Raw genomic sequence first — 18,630 nt, 5'->3', positions numbered from 1 at the left:
ATTTTATGTACTTAGTTGCTGTCTTTTATTTAATTGATAATTCATTCATTTCAAGGTACATACACAGTATTTTAACCACATTCATTCATCCTTTTCAATAACAGCATTGAAGTATGATAGTCTATGGAATAGGTCTATAAGGACAGTATTTTCAAATTCTGAAATATGTTTTTTATGTCTGTACTTTATTTCCAGTTAGAGCATCAAAAGCCACTAAAGATAAGGAGCTGACAAAATTATATTAATAGATCTATTGCTCAGTGGCATGGAACTGCTCATAATCTTGCTTATATTTTTAGACTAATTTTTATAAAGTGTACATAGAATTACATTTATAAATAATTAAAATACAGTATGATGGATATTTTCATCAAGGTGTATTAAAAATGCTATGCAAACTCAGTGAAGAGGGCTGGCTAACTGAAGAAATAAATTTTAGCTAAACTTGAAAGGATAAATGGAGATCTACCCAAGACAGTAAGTGAGGTGGTGGTAACATGGAGGAAGGGACCACACAACATGATGTGTCCAGGGAATGAAAATGGTGCTGCTTGATGGAACACAAGATAGTGTACAAAGATGAGCTGAAAAGGCTGCTTGGAACTCTACTGTGAAGGGATCTGTCAATAGACAAAGCTATTAAAGGATTTTTATTTGGGAAAATGACAGACTATAGAAATTAAGTGGCATGCTAACTAATAAATGGTAGGTAGAGCAAAATCTCAATCTAAATACCGTGATTTTCCTATACAGTGTGTTGCTGTAGATAAATTTGGAATTTTCCCAAGTGCATGAGCATTACTGAACCTCCCCTCTCTAAAAGTTTACCTGCTAAATTTTGGCCCACTCATACAGCCTGTCATCCACAGAGATTTATCAGTACAGGTGAACTTAGAGTCGTTCACAGACTGTGCATTCAATGTCATTTATAAAAACATAATTTAAAATGTCTTTAGTGTTTTTAAAAGTGCTTTTGATAACCTGTACCAGCACTATCTCTTAGCTATCCCATTTTTTAATAATTAAAGAGAAATTCCTGTTAATTACATCTTCCTTCCATGTCTCTGAACAAGTTGCTTATCTATCCAAAACATCTCCTACCCCCCATTTCTCAGAGTTTTAAAGTAAATTTTCCACACTGCATTTTGTGGCAGGCTTAGAAAAGAAACACCAAGCATCATTCCCCAGGTTAATGCCGTCCACTGCCAGGGGACGTCTCCCCACCCTTTCAGCCCTCATTTAAGCTGTCCAGTTCATCTTTTCTTTCATTCCAAGAGTGCCAAAACTTTCTTCCTTCCATTCTGCTACTCATCGGCCATCTACCCCTCTTGACTCACAATGAAAGGTTTCTTTCCTTTGTTCGTTTTCCCCTCCCTCCCTCCCTTCCTTCCTTCCCCCTTCCTTCCTTCCATCCTTCCTTCCTTCCTTCCTTCCACCTTCCCTCCCATCCTTCCTTCCTGAAAAGAAACATAGTCATTGTGGAAAATCTAGAAAACGCAAAAAAAATTTAAAGAAGGGGGAAAAAGTCACTCATAGACAGCCATCAAGATGGCTGCCTTCACCATTTTGATGTATTTATTCCTGCTGGTCTTTTTCTAAACATACTTTAACATAGGGACCAAACACTATGCTATGTACTCAAACAGTCACGAAGATGAATAATGCATTATCTCTGCTCTTTATGATATTTAGAGGGTTCCAAACTAGCCCAAGTTTTCTATATGTTTTAGCACTTTTTCCACAAGTAAAGTGTGCCATGTGATTTTCAATGTAATGAAATCCTATTTAAAATATTTTAAAATCACCCTAACTTAATGGCTAATCAAAATCCTACCACATAATATTCTCCTACCACAGAGATTCTACATTTATCATCATGTATATTTTTAAAATATGGCTTATCAAATTTCCTTTAAAAAGCATAGAATGCAGTTTTCTACATTCACTCCATTAAGATTATTAAGTTAGCATTTCATACTTATATAATGCTGTACTTAAATTCAATAATATTTTCTTGTACCTTTTTTAATTGCACTTTTACTGTTTAAAAATGCTATTTATGAATATCCCCTTTGTTGGTCTGCTCTAAGAAATATTGCTTATATATGAATATTTTGAATTAGGAATAAATGAAATTCCGTTTTTGCTGTCAGAACCAAATTGTAAAAATGCATTGCATGTCTTTGAAAATCAGTATACTCTATTAGCAGGCCTGTCAATATAAAAAGTGCATTCCCTTTCCACCTCTTGCTCTAATAACCTTTTCTGTGTTACTCTGAGGCAGTTCACATAATCAGAGTATATTGTCAGCTTACTGGAGTTGGGGAAGCATGAAATGAAAATCACGTTAATATTGATCCAATTCTTTTACTTGCAAGTGTCCTTGATGTCCTTTTCCACAGAGCAATAACTGTTGATGTTAGGTAGCCATTTTCTTTTATTTCTTATAGTCCAGTAAGTTGTTTACAAGCATAACTAATGTGAATAAGAACTTACCACTTAGAATAATAATCTGTGAACATTCCATCTTAATTAATGTCCATATTGCTAATTCTGGATATTTACTCTGCCGTTGAAATAAGTTCTTCAAGCTTTTCAGAAAACAGCCTACCTGCAGATGTAATGTTTATGTCTAGTTTAAAACAATCAAAAGTCTGTACAAGTTACTCATGCTGTACTCTAATTTTATGTGATATAACGATGTATTAAAATGGACCATAAATAGTAATATCAATTATTGATTCAGGTAAGCATTACCATTTCTGAATCAAATTCATTATAAATTTGAAGCTTGTATCTTGGTAGTTTTATGGTGATATAGATAATATCTATTTTGAATTACAAAATATATTCTCTGTCAACAGAAATGAATTGAAGTGAGAACCATGGTTAAATACAATGCATTCAGACTAAAATACCCACAACTAAGAAAGGAAGAATTTGATGTGTAAACTGTCCAGATTTTTTACCTGTATTAATTAAATTTAGTCAATAACGATTCAGATTTTTACTTAAAGTGTGTTTGAAACAACAAATAGAAATTGTTTATTTGAATAGAAACAGTCTATTTCTTTTATAGAAATACTTGCTTTCATAAAAAGATTTTGTATTGATAAAGTGAGGCTCCTGACTCAACATCAAATATAAAAGAGAAAAAAAGATACCTGAGTTTTCCAGTCATTCTTTCCAATAGTGCTTTTATTCAATATCACTAACAGTCTTTACCATTAGGATTTTTCTATTGCAAAGACTGTTTTTTCTTTAATCCTGTTCTATACAGAAGATGATTTTTTTTTCAGTCCTGGCCTTCAGCAGGTCTTTCCTTTTATGTCATCATCATTTACGTTTCTTAAGAAAGGAAATACTATGTCTGTGTAAAAGAGTCAAAGGCAAAATTTAATTTTGAATTTAAATTACTTACAAAGAAAAATACTTTTCAGTAAATGATTGTTACAGTGAAGTTTGTTCTATGTATGTACTACTGCTTTTATCTCACATTAAGATTGGCATAAAACATTTTTGAGTGTTAGGTTTCTCAATACAACAAAAACCATTCTTTCATCTTGTTTAAAATGTTCAGAATTGTAAAATTCTCAGTAATAGATTGATTCATACATATTATTGCATAAGATCATATCACCATATCTAATGTAATTAGTTGGGAGTATTTATCTTAAAATCTTTTCCTTTTAGTGGAAATTAAATAATATCATTGGAGTTACTAAAAGCGCTGTTCTGTAAAGATATTTGTTGCTCTGATTTCAGCTTTAATGAGAAAAAGTAATGTCTACTTAAAATTTCCCGAAGTATTTATGTGTCATTAATACTCCTAAAAGAAGTATTTAGGTTTGAAAATGAATTGCAGCATTTTCTCTTACTTACGTAAGGGGAGATTTTTGTCAAAACACATTTCCCAAGCTAAAAATGTTGTGAAATGGTGTATATTGAAAAGAATTTCTCCTCCAAAAAAGACTGCCATCTTAAACTGATTTCAAGATGTTTAGAAACATTAGAATTTCCTGATATTATATTTAGATAAAATTAAAATGAGACTAAATTTCCATTCTTCCCATTTCCTTCCAATGATGGAAGAAAAGTATGTATTAAATGGCTCATCTATATAATTCTCTAAAACAAATTACGATATCAACTTTGTTGAGAAAGCAGTTTTTTTCCTTATCCAAGATATTAAGAACACTTATATTCTTAAGATGCCTGTATACAAAGTCAAAAATGCATGTCAAATATATTGATGCTTATGTAATTTTATTTAATAATATCTTTAAATGAATAATATGATTATTGAGGGAAAATCAGTTTTTAATGTAAGCTATTTACACTCCATTCAGCTTTACAAACACTTCATGGTACCTGCCTACACGCTATCCTTGCTGTCTTCAGAAATTATCCGATCTAGGGGAGGTGTTGAAGGCTCATATTGCCTTGTAATGAATATAAACAGTGTTACAACAGCATGGTGGAGGGAAGAAGATTAATCCCAATTGAAGGAAAGGAAACCATTATTTGTTGAGTACTCATTATTGACTAGGTATTGTGCTAATAAGACCTTAGACGCATCCGTTATCTTATTTGAGTTTTTAAATCCTCACATCAGCCTGCTTTTTTCCCCCTTTATATAAATCTTAGGCAACATTATTGTAAGCAATAACACATTGGTTGTATTCTTGTTCATTTTTAAATTATGTACTTAGTAAACTTTTAATACTCTTGTTAGTCTATTTTATCAACATTTTAACAAACATTTTGAGAGCTTATTATATAAATAATATTCACACATTTCACAGTATTTCAGTATCCATTGTCTCATTGCAACATTGCAATAATCCTGTGAGAGTTCAGTTAAAAAATACTTGGTTCTCTTTCAACGGGCTAGGAAACTGAGGTTAGGAGATTGGTCTGGATATATTTTTAAAATATGTTTTTAATGGATGTTTTCAGGAAAAATAAAGTAAGAATTGCAAATCACACAGTCCGCCTTACTCATTTATGAGGAAACTGTAAAGGACATAAAGAAAGAAGTAACTTTTCTTAAGTACTGTACATATAAAATGATTAATATGCAAATTATGTTTGTATTTTCATGTGCTCAACAAATATTTATTGATTGCCACTTTTTTTGACACTCGATACACTGAAAATTAAAATCTAATACGAGAATACCTAAATAAAAGACTTCAGAAAAGTATCAAAAAAATATATTTTGACTTATAAGATACAAAATTTATACAGCGAAGAGAATAATCAACTAAACTGAATTCTGAATGACAGAGCAGGTAATAGAATTTCATGTAAAAGAAATTACACATCAGACTTAAAGGTTTGAAACAGTGTGGCATGTTTGGGAACAAAAGCATTCAGCTCTTGGGGAATATAAAGTGTGAAGAGGTCAAATCGGTAAATTAGTGAGATTAAATAAGCAGGGGCCAGCTCGTGAGTTGTACACCATGTACTTAAATTGTACAGATCAAATAACATGGAAAATGTGTTCTTGCAGAGTAGATATACATAATATAGGTAGATAAGTAGATAGGTAGGTAGATACACATGTATGTTCATGTATCATTTTAATAAATGAAAATTAAAGCCATATTTCCATACTCAATGGAAAATAAATGATAACTATAATATAAAACTGGTAAGAAGCCAATGCTACACTAAAATTGGCTTGTTATGGGTTTATATCTTTTCTCTTTGTGCATTAACCACACAGACATGATTTATTGTTTCCCTATTATTATAAATTACTTTTTTCCTTATTGGTATAGATGTTTTAGAGTTGACTATAGAATAATTCCTTAAACAGAAATAAACTACTTGATAGTATTTTTCTTTACATTAACTGTTTATGTGTATCAATAGAAAAATACATGATGGGCAAATGAAATTTCTTTGCCTTAATTGCCCAGACTTTCCAGTTAGACATATTCTCTGAATATTATCAAGATAAGTTAATGTCTCCAATTTATCACTTCTATATTTTAACTTATCCTTGTTTAAAATAACAATATAATTTTTAAATGATAATTAATAATAATTATTATTATTATAGTAGTAATAATGCTAGAGTATAATAACAGTACTAAAAACAGAAACATAGTTTTCTTGTTACTTCACTTTTAAAATATACTTTGTTTCACGTGGATCCTTATTATTAAGAGAAATATTACAAAAGAGGAGCTTCATTTAGGTTCATGTAATGCAGTATTCTATATTAGATGACATTTTCACATACAGAGCTTTAAGCATATTTACTTACTAAGAAATCTAATGTGTATAGGATGTTTTCCTGTATTTGTTATTTGTAACATGATGTGGAAAATAACTTAAGTGTAATTTTTGGATTTGGCTTCATTAATCTATAATTTGGTGGAATTTTTTATTCTGAAACCTTTCAAATTTTATGGCATTTTAATGTTTTCTTAGAAAATAAAGGTATATGTCTAGCCTATCCAGTTTAACACATAATTCACATTTTCAAAGCTAAGGTATTCTGGTGGTTTGTGGTACTCGCTTGTTAATTTCCTGATGAATGGCTAAAGAGGCCAAGAAGTGCACTCAGTCCAACATGTCTTCTGAAGATAGATGATCTCAGATAAATTCTCTTCCCAATCAGATTTTGATTTGCTGGGTGTTAAACCAATTCTTTCTAAGGACAGTGTTTATAAGCCTTGTAATGAGACAGCCCTTTGCGACCTTACCTCTTTTTGCCTGTAATTTTGATAAATGAAAGTCTAATTCATAAAGGATATTGTGATTGAAAAGCACCTTTGGATCTCATACACTTTCATTTAGATAAATGTTTGGTGCAGTATCATAAAAATCAGGAAGTTTACTGAGCTGCAAACTGATAACACTTCAACAGGGACGATAAGTTCGGTGTGTTGGTAGGGATTAGTTTACTACATATCTTTTGAAGACATAATTGTTTTACTGCTTTAAAACTAGAGGGGGTAAAATTGAATATACATTTCTCAAATATAATATACATTTCAGAGCTCACATTCCTTTGACTAAATTTTCTTTATTGGAAGATTTTAATTTTATTTTATATTTTTAATAACACAAGAGTAATGTAAAGCCTTTTTTTAAAACGACAAAGCAGAATGCACACAGTTGTGATACAAGGAAAAACTTGCTTTATTAAGCTGACTCATGCATAAAGGGCTTTATTGACTATTTCATGTAAAGAACCAAGTTCCCTTTCATGTGAATTCATAGATTCTTCAATAAGCGCTCAAACTGAAGGCAATTCACCAAGAATCTCTGAGATATCCTGGAATCTTCAGGTTAAGAGATATCCAGAGGTAACTTTTATGTCTCAGGTTATTCATTTATTCAGTATTTATGAGGACTTGCTGTGTCCCAGGCAGCGTGCTAATAACTGGGATTACAAAGACAGAAGGATGTTTCTAGCCATCAAGGAAGGAGCTTCCAGGCTGTGTGGAGATAACAAGCACACAAACGATTGTAATACATATAACTACTCTAGTAGCAGGATTTACGAAGCATAAGGGATGGGACTTCCCTGGCGGTCCAGTGGTTAAGACTCCACACTTCCAATGCAGGGGGCACAGGTTCGATCCCTGGTTGGGGACTAAGATCCCACATGCCGCGCTGCACGGCCAGAAAAAACAGCATGTGGGAGAGTGCACACAAACCTGCCTTAAGAAATCAGAGTGGGGAACTCTGGGTGGGTAGACTTGAACTTCAGTTCAGCAAGTGTTCATGGCACACCTGCTGGGTACCAGGCACTGAGGCTGCAGAATGAGGCTATAGCCCAGTGGAGAAGACATACACATAACAGATAGCACCCACTCAGTGTAGTTGAGTTCTGTGTAGACTGTGAAAGTATGGATTTGTTAGGAAAGGCACCTGAAGGAGGTGAGTTTTGAAGGTTAAGTAAGAATTAGCCGAACAAAGGAGGAAGGAAGGGACATACCATATTGAGGGAATACTTTTAGCACAGGTTAAGAGGTCTGAGAAACATGACATATTTTGGAAGCTGTAAATGGTCCAGTATTGTTCATGGGGGAGTAAGAAAAACTAAGACAAAACTGGTAATGAGAGCGTAAAAGGCCTTAATCAGTCATGCTAAGGGGTTTAGATTTGTATCCTAGAGTAGAAGCCTTGCACTGAGTGTTGTTGATTGGGAGGAGTTAACACACAATATTAAGCAGGAAAATATTCTCAACTTATTAGTGTTTAATAATAATACTCTGACAAAAGTATGGAGGGTGGTGTGAATAAGGGAGCTATTCAGGCCTTCTAAACTAGAATGAGGATGGCTTGAGATGGGTCGAGTCCATCACCTTACAGGATGAATCCTGTGTCTGTGGCTTAATTAAGTGGGTAGATCAAAATAGGAGGCGGTGAAGAAGCAAAAGATAATCCGTTCAGTTAGGGAAACGTGGAACTAGGAATATCCAGCTGAAGATGTCTAGTAGAAATATGGCTGTAAAGACCTCAGGAGAGATTTCTTGGTTATTAATCACTGGATTTGCCTCTTTGTTCTCAGATGATGCAAGCTCCGAGTTTCTCAAATTAAGTTACTACCCAAGAAGCAAACAACGTATAAAGATAGCTGTCCCCAGAAGATTACTGTTGTGCTGGCTTTATATCACCAAGAATCCAAATGAAATTAAGATCAGGTTCTGGAGCATTCAGTAATCAATCCTCAAGCTTTTATTCCAGAAATAAGAATCATCTGTGGGCCAGTGAAAGAAGACTACGCATATAAGCCATTTAATTCCCCTCACCTTCCATGTAGCATTGATCTGTATGTCTCTGAAGTATTTATTGAAAGATATATTTAACAATGTGTTACTTTATATTGTTAAGCTATATTTAAACCGTGCTCTCTAGATGCTATTGTCCAGTAAGAGCTAGGATGACAGACGGTACCTCTCAGCCAGTGACACTCTACAGTGCTGTCATGACATGCTGTGTTCCTCAACATGTGTTTTTTACTCCTCTCTGGGCTACCTTTGTGTCAATTTGTTAATGTTTTAGCAAACAGAATTGGCTCTGAGTCACTAATAAAAAGAAATGTGAAAGCTGCAAAGAAAGAAGCTAACAGTCTGGTTTACAATGCAAGTTTTACCACAGCTAGATGCACGTCCAAGAAAATGGTCGAGCAAATATCCACAGGCAGTAAGGGACTGTGGGAAGTCCTGTACTGGGCCTAGGAGAATTGACCGGAAGTATTCATTGTTCACTGGAGAGGATTTTGGCCAAAGGCATGACAAGATTTGCAGAGTAATTGCATGTGTACACAATACCATAACATCCCCTAAAACTATGATACAAAAATACTGTGTAGCAGTGATTTATTAGGCTCCCATATTCAGGAATATATCCACTATACCAAATGAAATGTGAAGGTGTTTTTCTAGTTAATGCTGCTCCTTGAAGCCTATATCCTAATACTAAAGCTAGAACACAGTAAATTACACCATTTTCTTCCAGGTTGAATTCCAACTTCAAGTGACATGAAATAAAGGTATTTCTTAGCTGTATACATATAATTTACTTGTAGCTCAGATAATTTCAGATTCAGTGGCACCTGCCAAAACAGATGTTTGAATGCAAATATTGAAATATTTGTTAAGCAGTCAAATCCATGAGAGATTTAAATGTGTTGTAATTTCTAACCTGCGCATTGATTAACAAGTTAATGCTAGGTCAACTCTTTCTATATTTCAATTTCTCTGAGTTATTTTTTGTGCATTTGAATTTTGGCCTTTTGTACTATTTTTTATATCAAAATAAGGATATCACTTTAGAAAGCCATTATTTATTTCATCCATTGCTAAGGAAATAGCTGTTTTGAAGTACATTATATGTCTACATCATTCCTTACTCTGCCTTTCTGTAGTTTCCCAGTAACAACCATTTCTCCCTTCAGATGTGAATGCTTTCTTGTTTTCTTCATACTTATCTACTTTAAAAAATGATCTGATCAGTTGATTATCTAATTCACACCAAAGTATAATTGTGTAAAAGTGTTTAATTTTATGGATAAAACCAAGTTTGTGGTGAAGTCAGATTTTTGGTAGAAAGTGCAGTGATCTTAGAGTCCCAAGTCCTAGGTTCCCCAACAAGGCATGTAGCTTTCTCAGCCTGTTTCCTCATCTGCAACATAAGAGTAGGTGATTACACCCCTTGCCTTTCTCGTGGAGTTATTTAGACCAAACAAGATAAAGAAGGTAAAAATCTTCTATAATTGAAAGTAGTATGTAAATGCAGCATATATTTATAAGAAAGTAATGGATTTATAAGAAAGTAAATCACAATGACCTAAATTATTATGTTTTGGTTGTGATTAGGCACTGAAGAAGATGTAGTAAAGTCTAAGAAAACATTCCGTAGTCAAGCAATAGTGAATCAGAATGCAGAGACAGAGCTTATGCTGGAAGGAGATGACGATGCAGTCAGTCTGCTCCAAGAGAAGGAAATCGACAATCTTGCAGGTAAATTTTTAAATATTTTTTTATTTGTTGTAAGTAATAAATGCACACAAAGTTATTGAATTTAAAATCTATCTCCTGATGAATAAGCTAGTGCCAGTGGTTGGAGCAATGCTCAGTCATATGAACGTTAATAATTTATCTCATTTCTAGTATTGAAAAGAGGAAAATACATATCAAACTAACGATAAATGAATAGCATCTACTTTCTGTGTAGTGAAGAGCAACTTTTAATATAGGAGAAGTAATGGATAGCATAAGCTGTTCCCATCTAACTGCCTGAATAATTGGGGGGCTGGCGGGGGGAACGGGATGGTAGACTTCACATATGACTAACATGTTAACAGCTGTGAAAAATAGCCACTTCGGGCAGGTGACCATTGAAATAGCCATTTCCTTCTTGCTGTCACTCTTGGGCATGTCCCTCTCCATCCCTGTTTTTTTTTCCTCTCCCCACACTGCTAATCCCCACTACCAGGAGACATACTTTCACCTGCCCAGCCTCAGTTTTCACTTTGTCCTGGTGCTCGTCTAAGGTCAATTCAGAGCTGCATCTACAATGGCCCAATGGGCTATATATACCTTAGTGTTGGCATATAACCATTTTTGGTTTTTAAACCACTTTTGAGAATCTGATGAAAGCAGATTGTTTCATAAAGGTACACAGACAATCTTGTACACAGTATCAGAGGGTTCACTGACCCCTGGAAACCAGTCTGTGGAATCATATCCTAAATCTCAGGCTAAAAACTCCTGTTTTAGAGTCTCAAAAGTGGTTGAATCTTACCTCTATTCTATATTTTCACCCCATACAACATTGGAGTGGCAGATGACAATAGAGAAGTGAACTTACATTCATCATTATGTTTACAGAATAGCACTCCTGTTTCCAGAACTGAGCTGAAAATTACCTGGCATGCTTTAGGAAAGTCTCCAACAATATTTCTGCCAGTTAGAAATCTCTCATTTTACCAAAGAGAAGATGTTATTGTTAATTGTAAACTGGAGAGGAACGTTATTCTTCCTCTTCTAGAAAATGTTTAATAAGGTTATTCTAACACCAGCTCCTGGATATGCCTATGTTATTAGCAATTCTGTATCATGGAAACGATTTTTCCTATTTAAAACGAATCTTAAGTCTATGTACAAACGTTTGCCTTGAATTCCTGAGGAAATGTTCAAGTTTTAGTATTGTTGTTTTTGTGGGGTTTTTTAGTAGTTCAGAGATTTTTATCTGAGGCCATTTGGCAATTTGAGCAAATGAAGTCCATTATTTCTTTTTGCCACAGATTGTTTTCTCGTTTTCTGGTCTTATTCTTGATCCTAAAGAACTAGAGAAAATTCACAAACACGATTTCTGACCTTTTGAGATAATGTGTTTGTTGCCTTTCCTCAGTCACATATCCTCACAGATATGTTCAATAATTATACAGTTTAGTTTAGCATCTCTGGTCTTTAGTTCCCACTATAGATAATTAGTTGATACAAATTTGGCTAGTACCTTGAAGTTTATTATGATAAGATCTGCCCACTAATACCAGAAGCAAAATCTGGTAATGATTAATGACTCCTTTATATTTCTCTCTTTTAATGGTAGCTTGAGTAATTATTAATATTAATTTATGCTTATAAACAAAATTTTCAAAATAACATTAAGTTAAACTATGTAAAGAGCAATGAAAGTAGGCTTGAAATAAATTGTTTAAAAATTGTATCTTAACCAACTGTCTCTATCAATACTCCTACAACTTCTGTCTTTTAAACAGATTTTTCTTTGAGCAATTTGCTCTTTTCCCTATCCACCAAGTCCTAACTCATACTCTTTCTGTGGAATCCTCGTGTCTGAAAAATCTTATAAACTGTCCTAAAATATTGATCTTCTACTTAGTCTACAGTGTTCATGTTTAAATCAGCAGTGCACAAATGTGACCCTGAACTTTGAATGCAGTAGAAAAGAAGTAGGGGATGGATATTTTGTGAAGGGAGAAGTAACAGTCACAGAAATAGCCTGCATAATATATAGGTGTCTAACAGATTCATTCTGTAAATGCTGAAGCCTACTTACTAATCTGGACTGCCATGATAGTGACAATGTCACATAAAAATAATTTTGGAAGTTAATTATAAACCAGTGTTCTTAGGTTTTAAAAAAATCAGCTGTAAGTTTTAAACCACATAAATACATGACTTTTTTTGTTGCTCTAACAAATGCTTATCCAAATAATTGTTATCTCTGTCTCAGAAGTCAACATTTGCTAAATAATAATGTCTTTTTAGGATCAGTTTCTGTTTATAAAAAGAAAAAAAAAGAGGAAGAAGTATAGGTAGCATGTCTTGCTAGGAACCAGGCAGTGTTTGAAGGGTTTCATGTGCAATAACCTATTTAATAGTCACAACAATCCTGAGAGGTAGATACTATTATTATTACCTTAATTTTACAAATGAGGATATAGAGGCCAAGACAAATTTAAGTAGCTTGCATGAGGTTAACAAGTATATAAAATAATGTATTTCCTTAAAAATATGTAGTATATGGCACAAACTAAAATACACCAAATAGTGTCTTTACATAAATATGTGTATATACTTAAAGACTCTTAAAATGATGTAAAAACAAGATCCTCAGTTGATAACTCAATTTTTACACTGGCTCCAGTATACTTAGAAGTTTATGAATAAGCATAATAATTCATTTTAGTTTTATATATGTGTTCCCCAAAATCATCTAGTAAGTTAAAAAAATCTGACAGGGTATTTTCAGCACAATTGTATTTAAACATTGACCCTTTCTCAGGTTTTCTCCATTTTCTTTGGAATTTTCTAGTTTTAATAAAGATACAGTGTCCACAAAGTTCTACAGTTTTAAATGTCATACAATTTTCTGTTTCACTTTTAGTTCCCTTTCTTCCCAAGCTGTTCATCTCAAGAGGCAAGTTAACTATGTGTGACTATTAATTACTCAATTTATTATGTATTGTTGCAAATGACTAATATGATTATAATATAGAACTATGCCAATCAATTATTACATTAATAACACCTAAATTTATTTTAATTGCTTTTTTAGTTTGTAGTGATTGACCAAAGTGAATTAGCACCTAAGATTTCATATGTAATTAAAAATTTCAACTTACTAATTATATTGTTTACTTAAAACATTGAAATTAATTTGTGTAATTCAACTGATTTTAATCTAAAATCTCAATTATTTATTTTAATTTGAAATTTAGCTTGGCAGGTTATTTCTTCAAGTAATTATTGAGTAACTAAAATTTAAAATTAACTCAAATTTCTGTGAATTGACAAGTGAATGATTTAATTTAATTGATAGAAAGGCTTGTCTCCCACTAATAGAATGTATTTCATTTCTTTTAGAGTAGTAGTTCTGTCATATATGCGGGTAACAATAGAAATATTTTACATAATAGAATTAGAATTCATACGGATTCCTTTATTGTTACTTCCAAATGTTAGTAATTTTGCTAATTTAGAGAATTCTGAGTTAATGTTAATGATGATGGTCCTTCATGCTTTATCAGTTCTGTAAGTTGTTAAAAATGTTTTGTTTATGTATATGTAAGCTGTTATTACCAACAATCCACCCATGTATTTAATGTCAAATAACTTAAACGATTTTCTACAAGCCCACACCACCAATGTCCAAACTTCTCTTTTTACCTGAAATATCCTTCACACATCTCTAATCTACACCCTCCCTTATCTCCTCCTATCAAAATCTCTACCCTTTTTTATACCTATTTAAATAAAATACTTTGTGAAATATTCACTAGCCAATCTTATCACCCCATAACAGTTTTTGGCAACAACTTTATTGAGATACAATTCACATACCATACAATTGACCCATTTAAAGTGCACAATGATTTTAATGATTTTTGTATATTCACAGTTATGCAACCATTACCACAATTTTAGCACATTTCATTACCTCAAAAAGAAATCTCATATTCTTTGGCTATTCCCCCCAACTTTCCCATCCTTCCTCCACAGCCCTAGAGGACCACTAATCTACTTTCTGTCTCCATAGATTTGCCTATTCTGGACATTTCATATCAGTGGAATCATATAATATGCAGTCTTTTGTGACTGGCTTCTTTTAGATAGCATGATGTTTTCAAGGTTCATCCATGTTGTAACATGTATATCTTTTTTATGGCGAATAATATTCCATTGTGTGAATGTACCACATTTTGTTTATCCATTCTTTGTCATTTATCCATTCAAATGTTGATGGACATTTGGTTCGTTTCCACTTTTTGGCTGTTGTAACTAACAATGCTGCTATGAACTTTTATTTACAACATTTTATGTGAACATTAAGTTTTTATTTCTCTTGAGTATATGCCTAGGCATGGAATTGCTGGGTCAAATAATTACTCTATTTTTAACTTTTTGGGGAACTGCTAGGCTGTTTTCCAAAGTGGCTTCATTATTTTAATTCCCATCAGCAGTGTGGGAGGGTCCAGTTTCTCCACATTCTTCCCAATGATGGTTATTATCTATCTTTTTTATTATAACTGCCCCCCAAATTTTGATTATATTAATCTTAAGACACTTATTACATAAAGCCTTGTTTTGTAGATGCTGTTCTATATGTTTTCTCCCTCCTTTTAGAGGGTAAATTCCTTAAGGCTATCAACCATATCCCATGTACCTTTGAACCATGAAGAAATCTAACAACATTACTTGCCCTTAAAATGTTCCCCTTGAAAAAAGTTCATTATAGGTAAACTGGAGAGCTGAGATAATTATCTAGTTAATTTATACCAAAACCAAGAGACAAAATAAAACTTTTGAGCTCTTGAAATTAAGTATTTGGGAGCTTGAATTATCAGATCATATGTTCATACTAATTAAATCATTCAAATAATGACTCAGCTCATTACTTGTCTTTTCCAGGGTATGAACATCTAAAGTTAAGCTAATCTTGGTTCTATCCCAATTTCTACTAATTATGTCATTTTAACTAAATGTCTCTTAAGGTCCCCATTTTTAACATCAAGATACCACTGTGACTCTTAATCAAAAAAATAATAACTCTCTCTATCACATGGAAAAAATGTCCTATAACCAATGGACTATAATGTTATTTTGAATATTTTAAAAAGAATAATTAGTATAGGGAACTAGCAACATGGGGAAGAAGTGTTAGAGTGTAACGGTTGGAATTTTTGTGGGGGGTGTTTTCAAAATGGTAGATTTACAATCCTTTACACACACACACACACACACACACACACACACACACGCGCGCGCGTACATACTCTAACCAAAGTCAAGAATCTGAAACTTAGAAGAAATGCATTATGTGAATTTAAGAATGAGAAAAATATAGAAATAAGGGAGGTCTACTAAGAGAAATAGAATGTAGTCAATGGGAGGTTCTTCTAAATGACAATCACTTTCCCCACGTGACTCACCTTTGAAGCTCATCACAGTTCCCATGCACTTTCACTGATGTTTAGAGGGCAGTACCTGTTCAGACTGTTTTTCTTATTGTTAACCAGTCAAATTCTTTGCATTTCGTACAATCTCTGTTCTACCAATTCAAACTAAAAGCAGGTATCAAATGATAGGGATGGAGGAGGAAACTGTTGCTTAGAATTTTTTTAAATTATGAAAGTTTCAGGCATACAACATTATAGTTCAACATCTGTATAAATACAAAGTGATCACCTTCACAATTCTAATTACCATCTATCACTGTACATTTGGCCCCCTGTGCTTATTTACTTAGAATTTTTTTAAGGTTGACCATTCCTACCTCCCTAAATCTCTATTTGACTGCATTTCACGTACTCATTTACTTACTCAGTAACAGTTTTTGAATACTTAGTGACTATGTAGAACTCTGGGGTTCGGAGACTGATAGGAAAAAAAAGTCAGCAGGAGAATCAGCTCTGCTACCCCTACTCAGCAACTCAAATAACCAGGAATTATGGTATAGAATATGCCTACCCTAATAAGTGAAAATAGACAATTAAGATGATCAGATAGATAATTTAGGCCTTGAAATGTTCTAACTTGAAATGTTCATCTACCAGAGGCAAAGTTGTTTATTTAAGGAGTGAATGTTACCTAAAAACTGAGCTAATAAGAAAGGAAGATAAAAGCAAAATATTAGGGCATACAAGAAGGAAGAACTCAAGAGTCTAGAAAATTATAATAATAAAATGAAAGGAACAACAGAATTCTAAAAACTAAGAGTTTTTCAGGGAAATGTGTTATTTAAAGAAGAAAAAGGAATATAAGCCAAAAGCACAGAAAGAATTTACTATAATTGTTTAATGGAATAAGAATGTAAATACTATAGATGAGAACAAGATCAGTTGTTTCATAGATGCAGATAAACTCTGACTCAGATCATGTCTGCTTGAGTCAGGCCTAACTATTCCCCACAGTCCAATTCTAATATGATTAATGAAGATTCTTTTCCTGACAAAACTAGAATTTTTTAAAAATTCCTTAACATTTATACTTAAGATGTTTTCATTACAAAGTCTAACTAGACTGGAATCAACCTGATATTTGTATTTAGGGGAAAATATCTTTTAAACATTCTGGATTCTCTGAAATGCATTTTGCTCAGGATTTTCCCCTTAATTTTTAAACCCAAATGTGTTTTAAGGGAAATTTAATCCATATGTCCCTGACTCACTCACACTTAACTCATCAAAATGTTGTTTACTAAAAGCTATTTGATGTTGAAAAAGCCTTATGAATCTTTATAAGTCTCTTTTCTCTCTCTTTGAATTAGGAAGTTGCTTTGCAGTCATAAATAGTATACCCAAAGGGCTCATGTTCAGCTTCAAACAGAGAATTCGCAAAGCTCTTAGAGACAACATTAACACATGCCCATTTCTTAACAAAAGCTACTTAAAATACTTAAACTTCTAAGTTAATTTTTTAATTCAGCTGAAAAGTTGTGAAAATCAATAAAAGCTTCACCTTGAATATCTAGCCTTCTTAGCCTTTCTTCATTATTTTTACAGTGTCTACAAGGCCATTTTAGAGTCTGCAAATATTTTACTGTATCCATCTTTCTGTATCTCCAAAAATGTATGTCCTCTCCAACCATGGATTCTGTAGTCTATAAAAACACTTTTAAGGTACTTTTAACTGTAACAACATCCCACTAACCACACTTTGTAAATTTAAAATATAATAAAAGGACATAATTCAACTATGTTTGTTAGACATCAACCATGATTCAGCTCACATATAAGTTCTTACATCTTTTTTTTATTTTAAGAATAAGCCATTCTTTGTTATGCTGCAAATCTTTCACAAACCACAGTGATGAGGTCTATTCTTTCTAATACAGTGTTCTAGTTGAAACCGGTTTTTATTTTTTACTGTTTTCTCTGTATGGAGAGTTTCCCACAAAGTAATCCCTCTACAGATTTATAGTTATACTTACTACCAACCTGGAAAGTAGTGGCAATGAACAATTCAACTCACTTATCAATAGACCATCTCTCTCCTATATGTAGGCAGCTAATATTTCAAATGTCGTGTTTTTTAAAGAGGATATGATGAGGATATTATTCACCTCTTGAAAACATATGGGTCACCATGTTTGTCACACTTGGAGGAAAAAAAGTGTGAGATAACAAAACTGTTTTCCTAATGCCGAACTGTGGGCGTTAGCAACTTGGAGAAGAGGAAGAGGTGAGGTTTCATCACTGCCTCACTTCTGAGTGCTCTGCCCTCCCTCTGAAAGACTTTGGCACTAATTCACAAATAGGTAAAAAACTGATTTTGCCACTACATTTAGAGCAGTGCCATACAAAAGGACAAATTAGTCTGCATACTGAAAATATTTTATTTATTTAATTATTTTGTTTTGATGACTTAGCGCTATGGAGCCAGAGCAACAGCCTGCAAAGGTACCTCAACATAAACAGTCAGCACTAAGGACAAGTTTTACGTGGAAATCCATTTATAAGTAGTTATTCCAGTAGAATCTGCTCCATCAGATCAATCATCAGTCCGATAAATATAAATCTAGAACTTTTTATCAGCAAATAAGAAGAGAAAGTCAGCCTCAGTTTGCTGGCTAAATATTGTTAAATATCTTCTTTCCAGATAAAATGTTTAGGCAGTTTTATTGATCAGAAGA

General features: G+C 33.1%; 1 protein-coding gene across 8 annotated transcripts in view; it reads left to right on the top strand.

Annotated features, from left to right (window-relative positions):
• NBEA (neurobeachin) overlaps window positions 1-18,630 on the top strand; it is a 610,070-nt gene that overhangs the window by 375,301 nt on the left and 216,139 nt on the right. For 6 of the 8 annotated variants that reach the window (XM_082435483.1, XM_082435486.1, XM_082435485.1 and 3 more), the window contains 2 exons: window positions 10,347-10,490; window positions 13,384-13,416. In XM_082435483.1, coding sequence (XP_082291609.1) covers window positions 10,347-10,490; window positions 13,384-13,416 — 177 coding nt within the window. The remainder of the gene's footprint in view (window positions 1-10,346; window positions 10,491-13,383; window positions 13,417-18,630) is intronic. The other 2 variants (XM_082435487.1, XM_082435484.1) reach the window with 1 other exon arrangement.

This window comes from Balaenoptera physalus (assembly GCF_965194825.1).
Source record: "Balaenoptera physalus genome assembly, chromosome: 18".
Lineage (NCBI taxonomy): Eukaryota > Metazoa > Chordata > Mammalia > Artiodactyla > Balaenopteridae > Balaenoptera > Balaenoptera physalus.
The sequence above is the reverse complement of the archived record's forward strand: the minus strand, read 5'-3'. Positions and strand labels throughout refer to the sequence as shown.